Here is a 20,547-nt window from a genome sequence, read left to right as displayed (position 1 = left end):
TGCCAAAGGATTCAAGATCAAGTTTGGTTTCCTATGTGTTTCTTTACTGTTGCCATTACCAATGCTATAATGTTGCTTCTGCTCATGCTGTGATTGGCAGGCCGCTAATTGTTCCCTTCAGCCTGGACCTGGAAGCTGGGGCAGCACTTGAAAGCAGGCGTCGTAACCTGCTGGGAGAAATGAGGCTCAGTCAGGGCAGTGATTCCAGACCTGCCTGCACGTTAGCAGCCTTGGGATCTTCTGAATCACAGTCTGGAGGTGGGGGGCCTGGCATCAGTAGTTCTGGAAGCTCTCTAGGTGATTGCAATGTGCAACAAGTTGGGGGACCCTGAGTGGAAGAGGCTAAAGGGGCCTGTGTTCCTGCAGGGAGTGTCTTTGGGGGCTGTGCTGGTTTTCTGTGATTTTAAACAGTAGCCCCCCCACCCCCCGCCATCCGCAGTTTAACAGGTTTCAACCACGGTCTGAACCTGTTAAATAGAGGATATCAGAAATAGACAATGTGTAAGTCTGAAATTGCACACCCTTCTGAGTGGCACAGTGAAATCTCTCACTGTCCCGCTTGTCTCGGCCTCCGTCCAGGGTCCCCTCGCTGTAGAGGCCACTTTCAGGGATCGGGTCAACTGTCATGGGATTGCATGCTTATTTCCAGTCACCCTTATTTTGCTTCATAATGGCCCCGAAGCACAAGGGTAGGGATTCTGGCAATTCCGAGACGCCACAGAGAAGCCCCAACTGGGCTTCCTTTAAGTGAAACGGTGAAAGTTCTCTACTGTAAAAGGCATTTTGTTTTCTCACATCACAAGAGGAATGGTGAGTACAGTACAGGATAGGTTGAGAGAGAGAGAGAGGCCACATTCGCATGCCTTTTGTTTCAGTGCATTGTTAATAATTGTCATTAATGTCTTACTGTGCCTAGTTTATGATGAGACTTCATCATAGGCACGCCATGCAGCAGGAGACATGGCATGTAGGGGGTGTGGCACCATCCACGGTTCCAGGTGTCCGCTGTGGGTTTGGGGACACCTCCCCCGCAGATGAGGGCAGGGCTATTGTACGCGATGCTGTATGAAGAATGTGAGTGTGTAGCTTGCTTTTTGAGCCTCTTCTCAAATAAGATTTTTGCTTGATTATAGGAACTCGACAAGGTGCGTTAACTCTGGGCCCCCTCGTCCCGTTGTCTGTTGTTTCGAGTGACATTGTACAAGTGACCTGTGCATGGGACCGGGCTTCCTTTGGGGATGATAAAAATGTTCTGGAACTGGATCATAGTGGTCATGGCTGCCCAGTTCTGTGCATGCACACAGTGTCACTAATGGTATATTTTATGTTATGGGTGTTTTACTACAATTTTAAAAAGGAGTGATTTGTGGTGGCTTTTAAATACACGCAGATTTGGATAATCGATGAAAAGCTGTCACTCTGGAGAATGAAAGCAGAGAGACTTCTGCTAAGGCGCCTGGGATCCGCTGTTGTTAGACGCTTGCCTTCCAAAGTGCTCTGAGGTCTCCGAGGGTGTGGGGGGGGCACATGGTAGAGCCCGACTCTCACTCGATTGACCCCAAGAAGCAGGCAGGGACGTGCGTGTTCTCCGAGCCTGAGCTCTGTGAAGGGGGTTGCAGGCACCCGGTCCCCACCAGCACGATGCAGGAGGCTGTCTCCCAGAGACTGGGGTCCTCTTGACCTCCCACCCTTCTGCTGGCCCTGCTGCTGGACCCCCTGGTCAATGAGATATCTGTGCCCCGGGTTTTAGGACTGTAGAGGAGGCAGGGGACGTCCTCCATTTGTGGGAGCCTGGGGAGAGGACACTGTACAGCACGGCCACGGGGAGGTCACCGCTGGTCCTACCGTCCTTCTCGCTCCGTGTTGAATGGCCAGTCTGGAGCCTGGCGGCCTGCCTACTGTCACAGACTCGGCTTCCTCTCTGGGCTATTTTCAGCTGGAAGGTATTATTAACTGCTGAGGCGCAGTTCCGAATTTAGTGGCTAACACACCAAGAAAGCAGCGTTCGCCTGGTTGTGGCAACTCTACCAAAACACGCTGGCTCATTTGGGGGGCTCGGCTGCCCCTGCTCCCCTCCACTTCTCCCCGTGGGGGTCTGGGCCCTGACCCCGACCCAGTTCCTGGGGAAGCTGTGATTGGAAACTCTGCACCTGCCATAAAGAGTGCCGGGCTTTTTATTAAACCAACTCAGGAAAGGTATATAAAATCATAGAATTATATTCTGAGACGAGATTTGGTGACGGGGATGAGGCACTGGACGGGAAAAGGAACTTTCTGTAGAGTTTAGGACAGGGTTTGAAACGTGGTGATAACTTTCACCTTGTAAGTGAACAGGAAACATTGGGACAAGACAGGAAATTGCATCATTCCTTTCATGAGAAGAACTCCATAAAAATGGTATTCGTGAAAAAGGTAGTGGCTGAGAGGAGACCAGCCCTGTTTCGTTTTCTTCCCCCCTCCCTTTTCCCTTCCACCCCCACGAGAACTTTTTAGGCCATTTTCTTTAAGAAAGAGGTTGTTTGAGAACTCTGTTATTTTTATTATTTAAAAAAATATTTTACCAGAAGGGTCACCTTCAGTTGAAATGTTAACTGCAGCCTTATTTCCCGGTTTACTAAAGAATCTTTCATGACTTTCTCAGCTTCCTTCCCCAGACGGTGGGGCCAAGCAGAGCTCTTGGCTGGAAGCGAATTTCAGTTTGGCTGCACAGGCCTCCGCATTGCGCCCCACCCAGCGTTATTGCTCAGTCTTAACTTGCAAAAAAAGAAAAATCTTATATATTTTATTTGGGGAGGGGATGGGCAGGAATTTGCCCCCTGCCCTCTGTCTTTTCTCCCCAGCGGCACCTTTCCTTACACAGAGGTGCCTGGCGTTCGGCAGGTTGGAACCCAGGGCTGCCTTTATGTTGAAGCCACTGAATCACACCCCTACCCCACCCCCTCGCCCCACCCCCCCTCGGATCCTTAACTTCTGAGACTGCGTGTAGCAGAGACAGACATGGAACAGCCCTGGAACAGCCGTGCCCAGTACCTGTGCCCTGCCCTGGGGCAAGGGGTCGTGAGGCTCACCCGCCACCCCCAGGCTTCCTTCCCTCTGAAAGAACTGGCCACAGCCCTGGGTGGTGTGGAGAAGAAGATACTGACCTGGGTGTGAAAACAGTTTCCATGTGCTCAGCTCTGGGTTTCTAAGTCTCTTTGACAGTGTCATTCTTCTGATGACATGGGACAGCTCCCCCAACCTGTGCTGCCAAACCAGCGAGCCACCTTCAGGATGGAGACCAGAAAGAAAGCTGCCCCTGTGGCTTGCTCGCTCCCTACTCGTCTCCCCCCTCCCCAGCTTTTTCCCTTAGCTGGGGTGTTTCGTTTTCGTAACACTACAAGAACCTTAGGGTGTGTGAACGCATTGCTGATCACGTGGGGAGGGGAGCTTGTCCAAACAGCGGGACGCCACGGCAGCACCCTGTGGGCCAGCGGTGTGCTCACAGAGGTGACCGGGCTGGCGCCTGGCTGGAAACACTGCCCAGGGGCCACCGCAGCTGTCCATCTCCACAGGGAATCCAGGATGGGGCCTGGGCCTTTCTGGCTACTAATCATCCCCACTCAAAGGCGCACTGTCTCTTCCCTGGGTAGGTTCACACCTGTCTCTCTCCCCAGGTGTGAAGCTAGGTGGGCCAGCTGCTTTCGGGCAAAGCCAGCATGTCTCTGGTTCATTCACTTAGCAGTTATTTATTGAGCATCTACTGTGTGCCAGGCTGTATGAGGTGTGGAGGGTCAGTTCTTGGGCCCTGATAGAAAGGAGAGCAGTGAATGTGCTGGCTTCCCTGGAGGTGCTATTGGGGGAATGACGCGGAAGGCTTTTGAACAGAAGTTGCTCCTTTTGGAGTCAGGCAGGGGGCAGCTTCTCGGGCGGTCTCTACAGGACAGAAGGAGCCAGGTCCCGTGGGCTGGAAGCCGGGCCTGGGGGTGAGGTGCGGTTAAGACATGGCACAGGTGCATGGCTGGTCCCTGGGGTGCTGGTCTGAGGCACAGGGTAGGCAGAGCACGTTTGGGCCTCTGCTTTGGTTGTGTGGTCTGTTGAGTTGATAAAACAAAGTTTGTGGATGAACAGGTCTCTCTTCTCCAGTCCGGTTCTAGTGCCCCCCCACCCCCACCCCATTGTGAGATAACAGCCGGAGGCAGGGTTATAGTTACCATTCAGACCCTGGCAGTGTCTTGGGGGCACGAAGAGGTGACCCGACAAGCACTGGCTCTTCCATGAGAACACAGCCAGGGGCCGATGGGGCACCTGGGAGCATAGTAAGTATTTAATGTCCTGACAGCCACAAGGGAGGTGGGACAACTTTCCTAACTCCAGTGGGTTGGATTCTCACGAAGAGCATCTGGGGATGCACCTGTGCTTTCTAATTTGGAACCTGGCAATCAAGCCCCTGTCTGAGGGAGATCCCAGCCCGGGTGGGTGTGAAGTGCAGCCACCTTGGAGAGGGTTTGCATAAAGTCATCAAATACTTAGTTACCAAGGTGTTTCATTTTCATGCTCATCCTGCCTCCCTCGCCCCATCTGTTCCCTGGAGTCTCTGCACTGGGAGCTCACTAATTTAATTAATCTTGCTCCTCTGTGGAGCCCCACTGGCCTCTCCTGGCTGGGAGAGACAGTTGGGCCTGGGGCTTGATCCGGGGCAGAAAGGGCCGAGCAGATCTCACCTCCAGTTTTCCTCCTGCAAAGTGGGGGCTTTCTGCCCGTCCGACAGAAGACAGCTCAGATAAGTGGGCCAGGGACTGTTGTTGGCTCTTGTGTTTGTTCATTCCTGTGTTTCCTTCTCGCTTTTAACTTGGGATGGTCACTCAACAGGAACAAAAACTGTAAGACACTGACATGCAGCTCCACTGTCAAGGCAGCAGACACCCTTTCCTGCGTTCGCCACTCCACCTTTCTCCCCTTCCACCGCTCCGGGCTCCTCGGGAAGTTGCGGGGAGGGTCTCCTTCCCCTGTGGGCTAAAGGAACTGAGGCTGGGAAGGGTCATGAAGCTCCCTCCACTCAGAGAGCTGCATGGGGACCTTGCCAGGCCCAGGCTACCCCTTAGATGGCATGGCCCCTCTCCCTCATTAATCAGTAACCCAGAGGGAAAAGCACAAGCTGAGTTCTTCTGTGGTCTGGGTGCACAACACAGTTCTTCAACTCGATGAGCCCCACCTCCAACTCGGGGGTCGCAGTTAAAACCCCTCTGGGGAATATTTCCCCAGGGATTGAGCTGGGGCAGGTGTGGGGGGGCAGCGCTGCAGAGAATGAACAGCCTCTCTCATCTCTGGGCTAGAGGGATGCCCCAGTCCCAGGAGGGGGCTTGGGGAGAATTGCAGTGTGAGGCAAAGTGCCCTCCAGGTTTCTGTCCCCAGAGGCTAGCCTGCTTTCCTGGCCTGGGAGTGGGGAGGCTCAGCCACCAGCTGACCATGTGGCCTTGCTTTGTGTCCTGGGCCTCAGTTTTCTCATCGGCCAAATAAGTGGCTGGACTGGGTCACCAAGTTCCTTGAGGTGCTGACATCCTGCGATCTTGGGTTCTTAGGTTGGTGGCCCCATGGGAGTGAGACCCCCATTGCTGAGGTGGTGGGGCAGCTAACGGCCTCTTCCCTGTGTGAGTAAAGAGATTGTAGTTATTCCTGTTTCTCGGCTTACAAACTCCTCCTAGGATGAGTGACAGCTGAGGGATCTCCCCCTGAAAAACGCACGCACATACACTTCCAGGGGTCTTTAACCTGGAGGTGGAATCTCCTGGACTCTGTAGACTGAGCCCCACGCCCACCAAACACTGACTCCCAGGCCCCTCTGCCAGCCACCACCTCTTTCTCTCTATGGATTTGACTGTTCCAGGGACCTCAAAGAGGGGAACCATACCACATTTGCCCTTGTATCTGGCTTATCATTTAGCATGTGCCTTAAAGGCTCCTCCATGCCGTAGCATGTGTGAGAGCTGCCGCCTCCCTAAATGTGTGTGTGCGTATATTCTTGTTTATTCATCCACCCATGGGTGGGCACTTGGGTTGCTCCCACCTTTTGGTTGCTGTGAATAGTGTTGCTGAGTACACAAGGATATAAATAATCTTGGAGATTTTTCTGGGTATACACTCAGAAGTGGGATTGCTGGGTCATGTGGTAATTTTAGGTTGAGTGCCACCCAGCAGGGGCATCTTGACTTGTGTATCTCTCTGCATGGACTGATCCCATGGGGCGGGGGAGCCCACGGTGTTCCCGGTGGTGCATCTGGGTGGGCCTGAGGGTGAGCTCTGGGGCAGAGGAAGTGAGAGAAGGGTGGGGTGAGGTGACTAGTCTGTCCCTATGTGGTGTGTGGGGAGGAGTGGCCTGGCTTGGCAGTAATGCAGGCAGGTCGGAGCCCACCTTTAAATGAGGCCCGGGGTCCTGAAATGCAGGACATACAGCACAGAGCAGCTGTCTATTTGTGTCGGACTCCAGAGGTCTTGTGGTGGCAGCCCAGGGTCGGGGAGACTTGCCTTCTCTTTCGTTCCCCTGCCTCCTCGCTGGAGGCTAGAGCTGGCAGGGCCCCAGCTGGGGGGGTGGTGGGGCTCAGGCCCAGGAGGCCCTGGGTGCTCTGGGGGTGAAAGGGCTGGGATGGCTGAACAGTGAGTGTGTCAAAGCCAGAGAGATTAGATTACGGAGGCAGACAGAAGTAATGATTAACTTTTCCAGTCTGCACACTGTCTCCAGTCTGTCGTACTGTTGTTTTTCCCTGTAAGTACAGTGTGGGCCCCGGCCTGGCCAGGCCCTGGAGTTGGGTTGTAAAGACAGAGGATCGAGCAGGGGGTGGGGAGCCAGAGAGCTGGTCGGAGGCGGCGGCTTTTCCGTCAGATGCTGCATTGGAATTTACTGGCCGGAATGCAGTGAATGTTCAAAATGCCAGCCTATCTAGCAGTTTTCATAATTGTTATGGAACAAGGGGAGCTGGGGAAGGGGATGGATGAAAAGGATTTTTGTTTCCCACTGTATTTTTCCACGTCCTCAGACGGTTTTCCTACCAGTCTAGAGAAACTGGAGTGGAGTTGGAGCTGAGTGGGGGAGGGGTGGGGGCAGGGCCAGGGCCGGGCCTGCTGCTAGGTCCTGGAGAGCCTTCCCAGGAACTGGAGGTCACGGTGCATTGGGGTGCATGAGAGGGGGGCCCACAGAACGAGCAGCTCACTGCAGAGTGACCCTCAGAGCCAGGCAGCGCTGTCCCTCTGAGGGTGCATGTGTGCTTTGGGAAAATTGGCTTATTACGTACGCATCCATTTTTATAAAGCTTCTTATCGAGCTTTAATACGTAGCCGACGAACTTACAAGGGGTTAATAAAAAGCAGAAAATGAAGGACCTTTCAGTAGTTTGAAGGAAAGATTCTTTTTTTGATTCAGGTGTGTGAGTATATGTCCATTAGTTGGGGATATACACACATGGTTTGGGGGCATTTTGTCTCCCTTCAGGTGGGAGTTGGATGGATTTTGAGATTGGATTAGGTCAGTTTCCTGTTGCTTGCTGGCCCCACCCTCTTGTGTCTTCCTGGGGGCTGCCAGAGTCCCCCGAAGCGGGCCAGCTGTGAGCAGATAAGGCCATCATGCCGTGGGGGTCCGGGAACCCTGCCTGTGCATGTGTGTGGACCAGTTCTGGAGAGCAGTGGCGAGTTATCTGGGGGCTGTTGGTGAGAACTTTGAGGTGCACTGTGAGGTGCACTGTGGAGTGGAAAAGACTTGATGTTAAAACTTGAGAAGTTTTAATGAGCCTGGATTTATGCTAAACAACAGCCAGAGAAGACCATTTACTGTAAATATTATGAATGGAGTTGGCTGGCCTGGAGTCCCCACCCTTCCTCCGAGGCCTCTTGGAGCCTCTTGGGCAGAGCCGGCCTCCTCCGAAACCGGTATGCGCTATAATTTGCATGGCTGACGGCTGGGGCACAGGAAGCCGCGTCAGCCTGGCTGGCGAGACAGACAGGAGCTTTTGATTTGTGTGGCTTCCCTCCCCTGTCCTCTCCCCTCAATTATATTCTCTGGTGGCCAAAAACTGTTCTGAGGAAGGACCCCCCGGGCTGGGGGCCTTGGATTTGGACATTTGAGGGGCCTTGGGAGGTGGGGGTGGGGCCTGCTTGGGGAGCAGGGAAGTACATTTTTGCTCTAGTAATTGATTACTCATCACAATTTGTAAGGCACAGTCATGTATTAGTGTTCTAGACTAGCAGGATCTGCCAATCAGTAAGCTTGGGAGAGTTTGCAGGAGGAGGGTGGTGATGGGTGGGAAACTTCAGGCCTCCCAGCCTGGGGACATACTGGAAGGAGACCCGCCCCTGGGGACTCACCTTTTCCTGAGGGCCATGAGTGACATGACAGAAAGGATGCAAGAGTCCTTGAAAGGTTGAAAGTCTTTGAAATGAAAGAGTTGGTTTGGAGATGGACACGGCTAAACCTGGCCCAAATCTCTTTGCCATTTAGATTTGGTTTTTACTGTTGCAAATTAAATGCAAAAATGTGCTCTTCTCCTCCAGGTGATTTTCTTACTCTTCAGAAGGTAGTAAAAATAAACACAACCAGTGTCTGTCATACTTTGTGAACCACAGAGGGTAGCCAGAGACTGTCAGAGCCAGAGGTGGGCCCGTGGGGCTGTTTTGTCCCAGCCCCCTTCAAGTTAGTCATGGACAGGTCGGCCTGAGACTTGGAGAGGGCGGGCCACGTGGCCAAGCTCACAGAGCAGCTTGCTGGCCAAGAAGCCGCTTTCTTGGTGTGAGAGAGCTGGGCCCCCTAGGACAGGCATAGCCTTTCCGAAGTGTGTTCTTCTTCTTCTTTTTTTAAAGATTTTATTTATTTGTCTTTTAGAGAGGAAGGGAAGGGAAGGAGAGGAGGAGAGAAATATCAATGTATGGTTGCTTCTCGTGAGTCCCCTGCTGGGAACTGGCCTGCAACCCAGGCATGTTGCCTGACTGGGAATCGAACTGCGATCGTGTGGTTCGCAGGCCCGCGCTCAATCCACTGAGCCACACCAGCCAGGCCTGTTCTTCTTTGTTAAAAAAAATATATTGTATTGATTATGCCATTACAGTTGTTCTTGCTGAAGTGTGTTCTGAGAGACACTTATTTTCACTCTCTAAACACTTGGCTGAGCAACTCTTGGGGACTGGTAGCTTTGGCAGCCTGAGACAGCTCTCGAACCCCAGCTCTGTTCTTCGGCAAGTGACTGAACTATGCCTCATGTCCCCTTCTTTAACGTAGGGATGGTAATAGTATGTAACCTCGTAGGGTTGTTTTGAGTCCCTTTGCAACAGGGCTTGTACATCGTAGATGCCTGTTTGGGTATGGGTACGGCCCAGGTTGTCTGTCCTTCCTTGGGGACGAGGTGGGCAAAGGGGGAGAGTGATTGACGTTTTCCGAGCAGCTGCAGAACCCAAGAGGTGAGACCCTTGAGTACAGTTGAAGGCCGGGCCCTGGGCCCCTGCTGCTTTGGATCAGAGCATAACCACCATGTGAGGGTGGCACTGGGAGTTCAATCCCTGCCAAGGTTCCACGGGAGGTAGGTTTGAACTGGGGTAGCCGGGTGGGTGGGGTGTGTGTGGGGTGTCATGCCCCAGCTGGGAGTCCCTGAGGGGGATAGGATTTGGGGAACTTGGTTTATTGGGCCCAGGGACCTGAGGAAGCCCCCCAGCCCTTGGAGGAGACCCTTTGGCACCCTCTGCCCACTGCCCTGGTCCTGCCACCTCAATGGAGATAGCCTTGTTAGAGAGCCCTGAAAAAATTCAACTTGACCAGTGTTTTCTACTGGTCAGAATTATCCTCTGATCCTTTTGGCAAAAGAGCTCAGTGCAGTGAGGGAAAGGCTGGGTATAAGAGTTAACCTGAAACATTTTGAGTCAGTCCTGACCCTGTGGGTAACTTGCTCTAAACCCCAGAGGAATCCGAGGGGCCCCTGGTGTGACCTTGGCGAGGGCAAAACACGGTGGATTAGAGCTGACCCAGAACCCAAACCGAAACCAGACCCCTCATCGGGTTTTCATGTGTTTGTTTTGGTGTTTGGTCATCTGCCTCTTGAAAAACAAGAGACCAGTAAGGGCCCTTGATAATTGAGAGTATTTAAGACGAGAGTAGATCAGACAGATTGGCGCTGGGTCCCCCTTCGGCTCAGCCCTTCTCTCTGCAGTGGGCTGGTGACTCTCAGACCAGCCCTTTTCCTGAACAGGGAGGGGAGCAGGGCTGACGGGTGCTGTTAACCTTTGAGATGTCTGGAGAAGGGGACAGGCGGGATGAGGCAGCCCTTGGTGGCGCCAGAGTCCTGAGGCAGAGGGAGGACCCTGGACCTGCCGTGGGTGAGGCGTGGTGATGTTTGCTTTCCAGGGTTGCCAGGTTTAACTTCTGGGTCTACTTTTGTGCCCTTCATTTGCCCTCATCAGCTTGCGTGAGGCCACTGTTTTCTGCCTGGGTGACCACCTCCCTGGTTTCTCCGTCCTTGGCCTTCCACTCTGCTGGACCCCGGGGGGGGGGGCGGGGGGACTCGTCCCATGGTAGCATTTGGTCAGAGAATTTCTCTGCCTTCCAGGCGTCTCGCAGAGATGAGGTTGAGAACTACCTTTGAGTTGAGTTGTGTCTACCTTTCACCTGCCGTGCGTGGGAAGTGGGGCACACTGAATGCAGTGGCTTCGGCCGCTATGGCTCTGTCCTGTGCTGGCTTTGGTTCCCAAACATGTCTCTGTTCTGAAAGGTCAGGATCTTGGGGACCCTCTCCTCATCTGACCCCCCTCAGTTCTTGGGCACAGACAGGCTCCAATGGCTTCACGGTGGGACTTCATAAGTGGGAGTCCAAAAATGGTACCACAGAGGCACTGAACGTGGTCTTCCTTCCTCTGTTTTTCCTTCATCTCCTCACACCTTCAGATAAAAAAAATTTAAAAGGGAGAAAATCTCTCCCTTAAAATCTGGCCTTGAGGTCTGGTCACCCCATGCCGTTGAGACCTCAGGCTAGAGCTGCATTCATGAGCCTTCTCGAAGGGTCTGGTCTGTTCATTCATGACCCAGGGTAATTAAATAACTCTTTGTAAGAGGCAGGGAGCTCCTTGTTAAGTGGTCTTCCCTAATGCAAGTGCAAACATAAGGCGAAATCCTGCCCCTTCTCAACGCCCACCCCCTCTTCCTTTTAAAGGGTTGATTTTATGCTTTAAGGGAAATGGGGAAGGGGGGGCAACCTTACAGGAATTTTAGGCCGATTCAGCATTTTTCTGGGGTTGCTCCAAACACATTCCCCAAACTATAATAAAAAGAAAAAAAATTGTGAACAGGCATCTGATTAGTTAGCTTTTTTACAACACAGCTTTTCTGTTTGATGCTTTAAAATGCACAAGTACAGTTTTAAAACAAGCCCCTGTACAGTTTTCTGAGGAGGGAAAGAAGTTGCTGAAAATACCGGAAAAGGTTATAAAGCTGAGGGAAATTAACAAGGGGCTGCCAGTTCTGCCTTTAGAGCTTAGTATCAGCGACTATGATAAGAAGCCAAGGCTTTTCCTCAGTCCTGGTGACTGGCTAACTAGGGAGACTCCTGTGTGTGGGATCCCCCCAGGGCCTCCCCATGAGGCCTGGGGAGCCCCCAGGAGCTAAGCACAGACCTTCGCAGGGAGATGCCTATATAGGCTGTGGGCCCAGTTCGGGGAACTGGGTTTCCCTGAAGATGGTGCTGAGCGCTTCCCAGAAATGAGCCCAAGCCCCAGGGGGCGTTTGGGGCAAAGGAGGGGAATCTCTGTTTGGCAACGTGGGACGTGCGACAGGTTAAAGGGGCCTTAGCTGTTGCAGGGGTTTTGCTGGAAAGCCTGTTTTGTGCTCAGAGATCATCCGGGAGCAGTGAGGAGAGGGCTGTGGGGTGACGTGAGGGGTCCTACTGTGCCCGATTCAGGCACCTAGTGGGCTTTCAGGGACCTTGTTCACATGCAGGGACACCCACGCGCTGCCGTTTATCTGGGTTGGGCCATTAACCTCAACAGAAAAAGGCTTTTTCCAGGGATGTCTGGCAGCAAATTGCTGGGTGGACTGGCTGGCTGTGCAGATGAAAGAGAAACCCGTCAGAAAGCTCCCTCCTCTCCCCCTCTTCCCCCTCAGGGCCCTGGGCCAGCCAACCTCAGGCCCCAGCCCCACCCAGCTTCCTCTGGCCCCAGAGGCCCATGGGGCAGACGCAGCCCCCACCCCTTGCCCATGGGCCTGGCACGAGGGCAATTCAATCTCAGGCCCCCACCCCAACCCGTACCTCCTCCTCCTCCCTGCTGGCTGGTGCCAGGTTGCAGGGGGCTGGGCTCCGTTGGAACAAAGTATTACGAGACTCACAGAGGGTCTTCTGAGCCTCTCTCCCGAATCTCCCTTTCCAGGCCAGGTTTGTTGTCCTGAGTCCGGATAGGAAGGGAGAGCTGCTCACATTCCCAAACACCACCCCCCCCTCGGGCAGGGACGCCCCGTGTCTTCCAGAAGAGGAATCTCTCCTCCCATATGCTTGCACGCCAGAGCGCTGGTATTTATGTGGATGTTGTGGTTCTTTGGTGCAGCCTTCAGAGCTGAACTCCCTCGGCAAGAAAGTTCAAAGATTGCCAGCGCTCACGAGTTTATTAGCAGTTGATGGATACTTTGCAGAAACAAGTTCATGCCTGATGAGTCACCTTCTGCTTGGAGCCCTTGTCCCTCTCTTGTTTTTCCATATGTTGCTGTGTGTGCACATGCAAACACGCGCACTCACAGGCACACACACACAGCTTCTCTCACACTTGTACTTTATGGGCGCATGAGTGTTTGGGGGGTGACGGGCGCCTTTTCTGGTGCTGATTTTCAGTGCGGTGGGGATTGAGGGAAAGGAATGAGCCCCTGATTCCCTATTTTGTGTAGCTGCCCAGGCAGGCATCTGAGAAGTCCAGTTGGGGTGTCGGTAGGAGACAGCCACCCAGGGTGTGTCTGTGGCTGCCTTGGTAGGTCAAAGTGCACATTTGAACACTTATTCATGGGGCACCACTCTGCAAGACTGGCTGTTACTTAAAAAAAAAAAAAAAAACAACAACTTCACGGAGCTGACTGGTTCCCAGGCCCTAACATGCCTGTGAGGAGTTGTGAACCTCACCGGGTTACCTAGCCTGCTGGGGAAGCAGACACAGGCCCCCAGCCGCCGCCCCCCCGCCCCCCCCCCGGCTGCTGAGTTAGATAAGTCATCATCTATTCTATAGTCCCAGTAGTTCCAAAACCAAGAAGGCCAAGCACAGCCAGACATCTCACAGCCAACCAGCCTCATCTTTGTGCCTTAAGCCCCCGCAGAAAGTGAGAAGGGAGGGTAGGAGGAGGCCCCTGTCTCCTGGGGCCCCTGCCTTTCCCCATTTTTGTTAACAAATACAAGACTTCCGGTCTCCACCCTGCCACCACAAACCACAGCGTTCGTTCCTGCAGCCTGGCCCAGCCTGGTCTGGGAGATTTACGGTTCCCAGTCTGGGGCCTTAAGAGGCCCCACTGGCTCTTGCTTAAGGAGGAGCTGGAATGCCAGCCGCCAGGGCTCCCCTCCCTTCCGTCTTACCCCCTGTACAGATCTCCGTGTGCCTGTTTAGGAAAATCACCTTACCAGAACCACGCCAGTGTCCCAGGCTGCCTGTGGGAAGAAGCACTTGTAGAACAGCTGGGGTGGGGCCTTCGGGGGAGGGAGGAAGGGGAGGCAGACAGGAGTCGAGATTCTTCTGTGTGAGCAGAGAAGGGCACTTTAGTGATGGCAGTCCCCAGTTTAGATGCATAATCTGGGCTGGAGGAAGCTTCAAGGAGGTAGTCTGGGTTTTAACACAAGCGTGTGTGTGTGTGTGCACGCGCGGGTGTGTGTGGTGATGTGGCATTTTGGTGGGAGTTCACCCTTTGTGCACTGTGCTGCTGCTGACAGACACTGAGGGCTGTTTTTCTATTAATATTTTTTGCCCCCAAATCTCCTCCGTTTAAGTTTTCTTTGGATACAGCACTTGCTTATGACCAAGGCCTTGATCTGAAAACTTGGTGACAATCACAGAGACCCTACAGGAAGTGGCCCTAGAGCCCGGAGATCTGAGCCCTTCCTAGGTCTGGCTGTGTCACCCTGCGGGGTCTGAGCAGCTGGCCTTCCAGGTGCCATTCAGTTTAAAGAACTGTCACTCTGGGCCATCTCTGAAGGCCTTTTCTAGCTTTAAAACTAGGTAGGGCTAGCCGAGTTACAAGGGGTCCCCTGACTTCTGAGGTCTGCCGGCCTGGGAGCTTCCTTTGGCCAGGTGGGCACTTGCTCACAGGATGGGGATGTGGCAGGAAGGGGCACCCCCGTGAGCCCTGTGCTCCGTCAAAGGCAGGGCTGTTCTATCAGAGGGTCAAGCTTTCCAGGCCCCCAGAGGGGGACTGCAGAGTCTGCAGCGTAACCAGCGCTGCCATGACCTCCTCCTGTCCCGTCTCGTTCAGAGAGCCCCGCTGGTCATAGGGGTGCTCGGGTGCAAGCATCGGGGCTCCAGGGGGCGGAGGACAGCCAACACCATCACCACCAACCGTGTCCGCCGTTCTGTTTTGCAGATTCCCAACTTCTCCTGGAGCCTGGGGATCGGTCACACTGGTGCGTGGTGGCATACTGGGAGGAGAAGACGCGAGTGGGGAGGCTCTACTGTGTCCAGGAGCCCTCCCTGGACATCTTCTATGATCTACCTCAGGGGAATGGCTTTTGCCTCGGACAGCTCAATTCGGACAACAAGAGTCAGCTGGTGCAGAAAGTGCGGAGCAAAATCGGCTGTGGCATCCAGCTCACGCGGGAAGTGGACGGCGTGTGGGTGTACAACCGCAGCAGTTACCCCATCTTCATCAAGTCAGCCACACTGGACAACCCAGACTCCAGGACGCTGTTGGTACACAAAGTGTTCCCCGGCTTCTCCATCAAGGCTTTCGACTATGAGAAGGCGTACAGCCTGCAGCGGCCCAACGACCACGAGTTCATGCAGCAGCCGTGGACTGGCTTCACTGTGCAGATCAGCTTTGTGAAGGGCTGGGGCCAGTGCTACACCCGCCAGTTCATCAGCAGCTGCCCGTGCTGGCTGGAGGTCATCTTCAACAGCCGGTAGCCGCTTGGGGAGAGGACAGAGCGTGAGCCGAGCGGGCCCAGTCCAAACTACTTTGCTGCTAATATTTTCCTCCTGAGTGCTTGCTTTTCATGCAAAACTCTTTGGTCATTTTTTTCCCTTCTTGTCATTTTGTTTATGTTCTGTTTTGTGTTTTTGTTTTTGTTTATGAGAAATAGCTTATGAAAAGAATTGTTAGGGTCTTTTTTGTGGGGGGGTCATAGTGTTGGCAGGACACCCCTACCCCCACCCCCATATGAAAAGGGGAAATAAAAACCGGTCCCACCAAACAGTGTATGAATGGGGAATAGGCCCTAACTTTGAGGTCATCAGTTCATTTGTCAGGGGGGAATGTGTGAGCGATTGTGTGTGTGTGTGTGTGTGTGTGTGTGCGCGCGCGCGCGCGCCTACATGAACACAGGTGGGGGACCCATGTGCCCTGCGTCCTTCTCACTGACCTCTCCAGCTGGGAGGTTCTCACTCCCAGCTGTGCCTCTCTTGCCCTTTGGTTGTGCTCAGTGAGGCAGAGGCAGTACCTGGTGGGGGGGCCCTGCGACCCCACCCGGATCCCAGCAGCTGCCAGAGCAAGGCCCTGCTCCCAGTCTGGGGAAAGCCCCTGCCCTGCCTCTCCCCTTTCAGGACCCAGGCCTGTCACCAGGCTTCGTAGAAACAACCCTGCAAAAAAGAGGCGGAACCAGAACCAGTTGTTTGAATTCAAGCTTGGTCACTCCCCATCCCCAGCCACCCCCACTGCCATTGTTGCGTCTTTCTTGTTTGGCCATCTGCTCCTGGATGTCTCTGAGATGGGCTCCCTGAGGGCTGCCGGGGCAGCCCCACCACAGTATTGCTCGCCCAGTGCCCTCTCAGGCCCCTCCGCCTCTCCCCTGCCCTGGCCACATCAGGTTTTACCCAGACTCTGAAAACCAGCTCCGCACTTTCCTCCCCTCCGCAGCCCGTGTGCCGAGCTCCGCTGTTAGACCAGCGAGGGGAGCAGCCCGCTTTCCCTTCCCACCAAGAAGGATTCGGTCCATCATAACCCAAGGTACCGCCCTGGGCTGACACCTGACTCTTCTTTTCGTTTCTTCTACAACTCATACACTCGTATGATACGTTGACACTGCTCTTAGCTCAATGAGCATGTTTAGACTTTAACATAAGCTATTTTTCTAACTACAAAGGTTTAAATGAACAAGAGAAGCATTCTCATTGGAAATTTAGCATTGTAGTGCTTTTGAGAGAGAAAGGACTCCTGAAAAAAAAAAACAAACCCTGAGATTTATTAAAGAAAAAAATGTATTTTATGTTATATATAAATATATTATTACTTGTAAATATAAAGACGTTTTATAAGCATCATTATTTATGTATTGTGCAATGTGTATAAACAAAAATAAAGAGAAGATGCACTTTGCTTTAATATAAATGCAGATAACAAATGCCAAATTAAAAAAGATAAACACAAGATTGGTGTTTTTTTCTATGGGTGTTATCACCTGGCTGAATGTTTTTCTAAAGGAGTTTATGTTCCATTAAACAATTTTTAAAATGTGTACTTGATGCCAGTGTGTCCTCCAACTCCTTCCTTCTGACGGGGTGGGTGTGGGGAGGGGTGTCGGAATCCAGGACAGTTGGGGTCTCCGCCCAGTGCTTGGTTGGGAGGAGGGGGAGGTGGGCTGCAAAACAAATCGGTCCCCCTATGTGCTAGAAAGACCCTTGGCTGCACAGCCACCACCCCCAACCTCCCCCTTTATGTGCTGTCCCCTGGGTGTCACAGGCGGGTGTCCCAAATATGTAATGAAATCAATCCCAGAAAGCCCTGAGTTACAAAAGTGGATGATCCTTTTTCCAAACTGGAAAGGGGATTCCATTTTGGGTGGCTGGGTAGGAGGTTGCTTTGGGAGATGGTGGGGGAGGGCGGGGTCTGCGATCTCAAGAACCCACACCCCACTGTTGCTGCTTGGGAAGTCCTCGCTTAGCATCAAGTCCTGAGCCCAGTGGTCCCTTCCCAGAGGAAGGTCACTGCCACACTGGCCTCCAGGATAGACTTCCTGAGAGCTGAAGCCCTGGAAGGAGAAGGTTGAGTGTTGGTGATAGGCCGTCTCCTAGGTCCCTCCCAAGTTCTGGCCAGGCACTTCAGGAAGTGGGGAGGACTGGACCGGGCACCTAGTCCAGGTCTTTCTCCACAACCTCCTTCCTCATCGGCCTGAACTCCAGCCCGGCCTCAGTTCTCCGGTGCCCTCATCCAGCCCAGCCCCAATGGCGCTTGGCTGGTGAAGGGCCTCTAGTACTTGCCCTGGGATTTCCATGGGTGACCTGAGCCTCGTTTTAGATTCAGACTCTTGCACAAGTGATGGGACCAGATTGGGCGCCAAACAGGAGCTGTATGTAATAGGTGTCAGGGCTCTTGAACTGCAGATCCAGGAGAGGGGCCTCTGAAGTGGAGGTTAAGATTTTGGGTGTCAGAGACTGGGACAATTTCCAAAAACCTTTTTGGAGGGCCAAAATAATGGCCAATTTTAAATTTTGCCAAATACTGACACAGCACTATAACCTACTGGGACCATCATTTCATTCAAGGGACTTCTTATACAACTGCGTTGTAAGAAATATGAATACATTTTGATTTATGCTTTTGAGCATTAGAGTCAAGTGGTTATCTGGGCCAACTTGTATACTAGAAGTGATGGGGAGCTCACCACCTATCAGGAGGCCATTTTGCTTTTTCTCCATTGAACTGAAACCCTTCCTCTAGTCTAGTTCTGCCACCCAGAGTAAGTGGAAAACCCCCATCTCTGGAAAACACCCAAGGAGGGTTCTAATTAACCCCGGTGCAGTGGGGTGGAGGAGGGATGGGTGGGGGTGGGAGGCATTATTTTAGGGAGCTGTCAGAGTCATCGCAATTTGCTCTAACTTGCATCAGCATGCCAGGAAGCTCTTTAATAATAATAGCTGCCACTTATTGAATGCTTCACTAGGTGCCAGGCATGATGCTAGGCGTTGAAGGGGATTATTTCATTCTCACTCGGGCCCTCTGCAAAATTGGAGGCTTCGAGAGATTCAAAGACTCGTCCAGGGTCGCTCAGGAGGTCACACTCAGGGAGCTCCAGGTCCGACTTGGGTCCGTGCCCTGTAGAGATGTTTGTTTGATGGAATCTGGTGTGGTGCCACTCCCACAGCCCCTCAAAACGAGAGAAGGGGGGCCACCACGCTGTCACCTGGCCCTCAGACTCAGAGGCAGGAGCTGTGGCTGCAGCACCTGTAGGTTCTTCTCCTTACCCAGATTTGACAGAGCCCAAACGACGTGAGAGCGTGTGCACCCTGGTAAGGTGGCTGGCGCCGGGTGGGCAGGGAATGAGGACCGCTTAGGGGAAGCCAGGCGTTTGCTGGTAGCCAACACTCCTCACCCAGCTGTAGTGGCTGTCACCCACAGCACCGTCTGCTGAGCACCTTCTGTGTGCCAGGACTGTGCTGCAGGGGCACTTTACTGTCAGTGGCACTGGAGGACAAGGTGCCCACACCCAAGATAGTCTCCGGCAGCACAGGCAGAAATAGCAAGTTCGCGGGATCACCTGAGACCTATGGAACAGGGGGACTTCCAGCCCAAGTGGGGTCTGAGTTAGTTAAGGGGGGGGTGGAGAAGGTGCCCTGTTGCAGGGAAGTTTTCCTGCTGCCTGCTTCTCCTTCCTCAGTCCATCCCTGAAGTTTCAGGGGGTATTATAGGGTTCTGCCCTTTCCCCAGACAGCAGCACTCTGCCTTCATCTTCCCTTACCTGGGGATGCCTTAGCTGCCCCCACAAGAAACCTGGATTCTCCCATCTCCTTTGTCCTCACCCCCTGTCATAAAATAAGAACCCAAATTCTGTCCACCTGCCTCATTTGATCCGTAATAATACAATTTTTTTACCTTTCACATCATGTTTCCTTTCTCCATCCCCACTAGAATGATTTCGCTCAGGGACTTCTAGCATCTCCTTGGCCCTCCCCTACTCCAAGTGGCCTTTCAGTCCCTGCCTCTGCTAACCTCACCCTTTAACCCCGTTCAGTCTGCACGTGCAGACCCCCAGTCCCGGGCACGCAGGGTGAATTACAGGTCCCTGCACATGCCTTGCTCACATGTTTCCAAGCAAGTGCTCTCTGGGTCCTTCTTGACTCATTCTTTGGGATGCAACTTGGCCCACACCTTCTCCAGGAAGCCTCCTCCCTTTTAGAAATGTCTGCCCTAAAGAGATATTAATGGTGTAGAATTCTGTCTCCCCTATTGAACCCTAAGTTCTTGGTGCTCTGGGGGTCTCAGCAGGGGCCCTAGTCAGGACCTGCAGCCCTGGAAACTCCTGGTGCAATGCTCAGACAGGGCTTGTTCGTCAACAAGGAAGAGGCAGAACTGAGAGCTTGGCTTGGACAGGGAAAAATAATAATAATGGTCAGCACCGATGTCTGACTTTGTGCCAGGCAGTGTTCCAAGCCCTTTGCATTGAGATTGTCCTCTTTAATCCTTACAACCTCCCTAAAGCAAATATCATTATCATCAGCCCCATTCTACAGAGGAAGAAACTGAGGTTGAAAGAGTTGCCGGGAGTTCCCTAGCTGATAGCATCAGATTTCGTCACCTCTGTGTTACCTAATCTCTGCGGGCCTGGGTCCGGGGCTCGCTGTGTTGGGCGTATGTTTTCCCTAAAACAAGCTCTGGTTCCGAAGGATCAAGCTGGTCTGATTGCTGAACAGACAAAACAACGCCTGACATTTGTGCAGGTCCGTAGGCACCAAGGGCCTCCTCAGTGTTACCCACCTGTGCCCCGCCCCCCGCAGCAGGAAGTGGGCAGGAAGAGCCTGCCCACTCTGAGAGGTGAGGGACTCACCCAGGGCAGCTGGCCCAGCCTGCGGGGCGCCTGCAATTGCACCAAGCCCACAGCAAAGGCAGACTTCCCAAGGGGCCGGTTAGCCAGCACCCCCTCCCCAGCCTGTACAGGAGCTTCGCGTCAATCTGTTGTCCGGACTCCTAGGCAGAAGCAGGGAGAGCGACTGACTGATGAGAGTTGGGCTGCTGGGCTTGGGCATCAAAGGTGAAGCAGGATATGAGACACTGTCGTGGGTTTTGCAGCCACATAGACCAGGGTTTGAGTGCTGTACTCTTTTGGGCAAGTCACTTAACCTCTCCGAACCCCAATTTCTGGAACATCAAATGGGCCTTATACCTGCCTCGTGGGGCCAAGAGAGGGATTAGTGGGAAAAATACATGTGGGAAGCTGGCCATATGAGAGTCAGGTTAGATGGCCTAACTAGATGTCATGGGATTGCTAATGTGTGACTATTTTGACCTACAAAGATGGCAATGTCATATTGTTTAATCTACTGGACGCTCAGTTCAAGGCAGTGACCATCAGGAATCTCCAAACTTCTTTTCTCTCTGCAGCAAAGGCAGGGGCTGACGGAGTCCTCTGGGGGTGGTTAAGTACGTGAGCTGAGAGA

The 20,547-nt window shown here is 53.2% G+C and overlaps 1 protein-coding gene across 2 annotated transcripts in view; it reads left to right on the top strand.

Annotated features, from left to right (window-relative positions):
• The window catches only part of SMAD7 (SMAD family member 7), a 30,372-nt gene extending 14,045 nt beyond the window's left edge, over window positions 1-16,327 (top strand). For both annotated transcript variants that reach the window (XM_037034026.1, XM_037034019.1), the window contains exon 4: window positions 14,546-16,327. In XM_037034026.1, the coding sequence (XP_036889921.1) occupies window positions 14,546-15,084 (539 nt within the window). In that variant the 3' untranslated portion in view covers window positions 15,085-16,327. The remainder of the gene's footprint in view (window positions 1-14,545) is intronic.
• Window positions 16,328-20,547: the final 4,220 nt, after the last annotated feature.

This window comes from Sturnira hondurensis, unplaced genomic scaffold (genome assembly GCF_014824575.4).
Source record: "Sturnira hondurensis isolate 20B ecotype Veracruz unplaced genomic scaffold, ASM1482457v3 Scaffold0001872, whole genome shotgun sequence".
In the NCBI taxonomy this organism is placed as follows: Eukaryota; Metazoa; Chordata; class Mammalia; order Chiroptera; family Phyllostomidae; genus Sturnira; species Sturnira hondurensis.
This window is presented reverse-complemented; position numbering and strand designations above follow the sequence as displayed.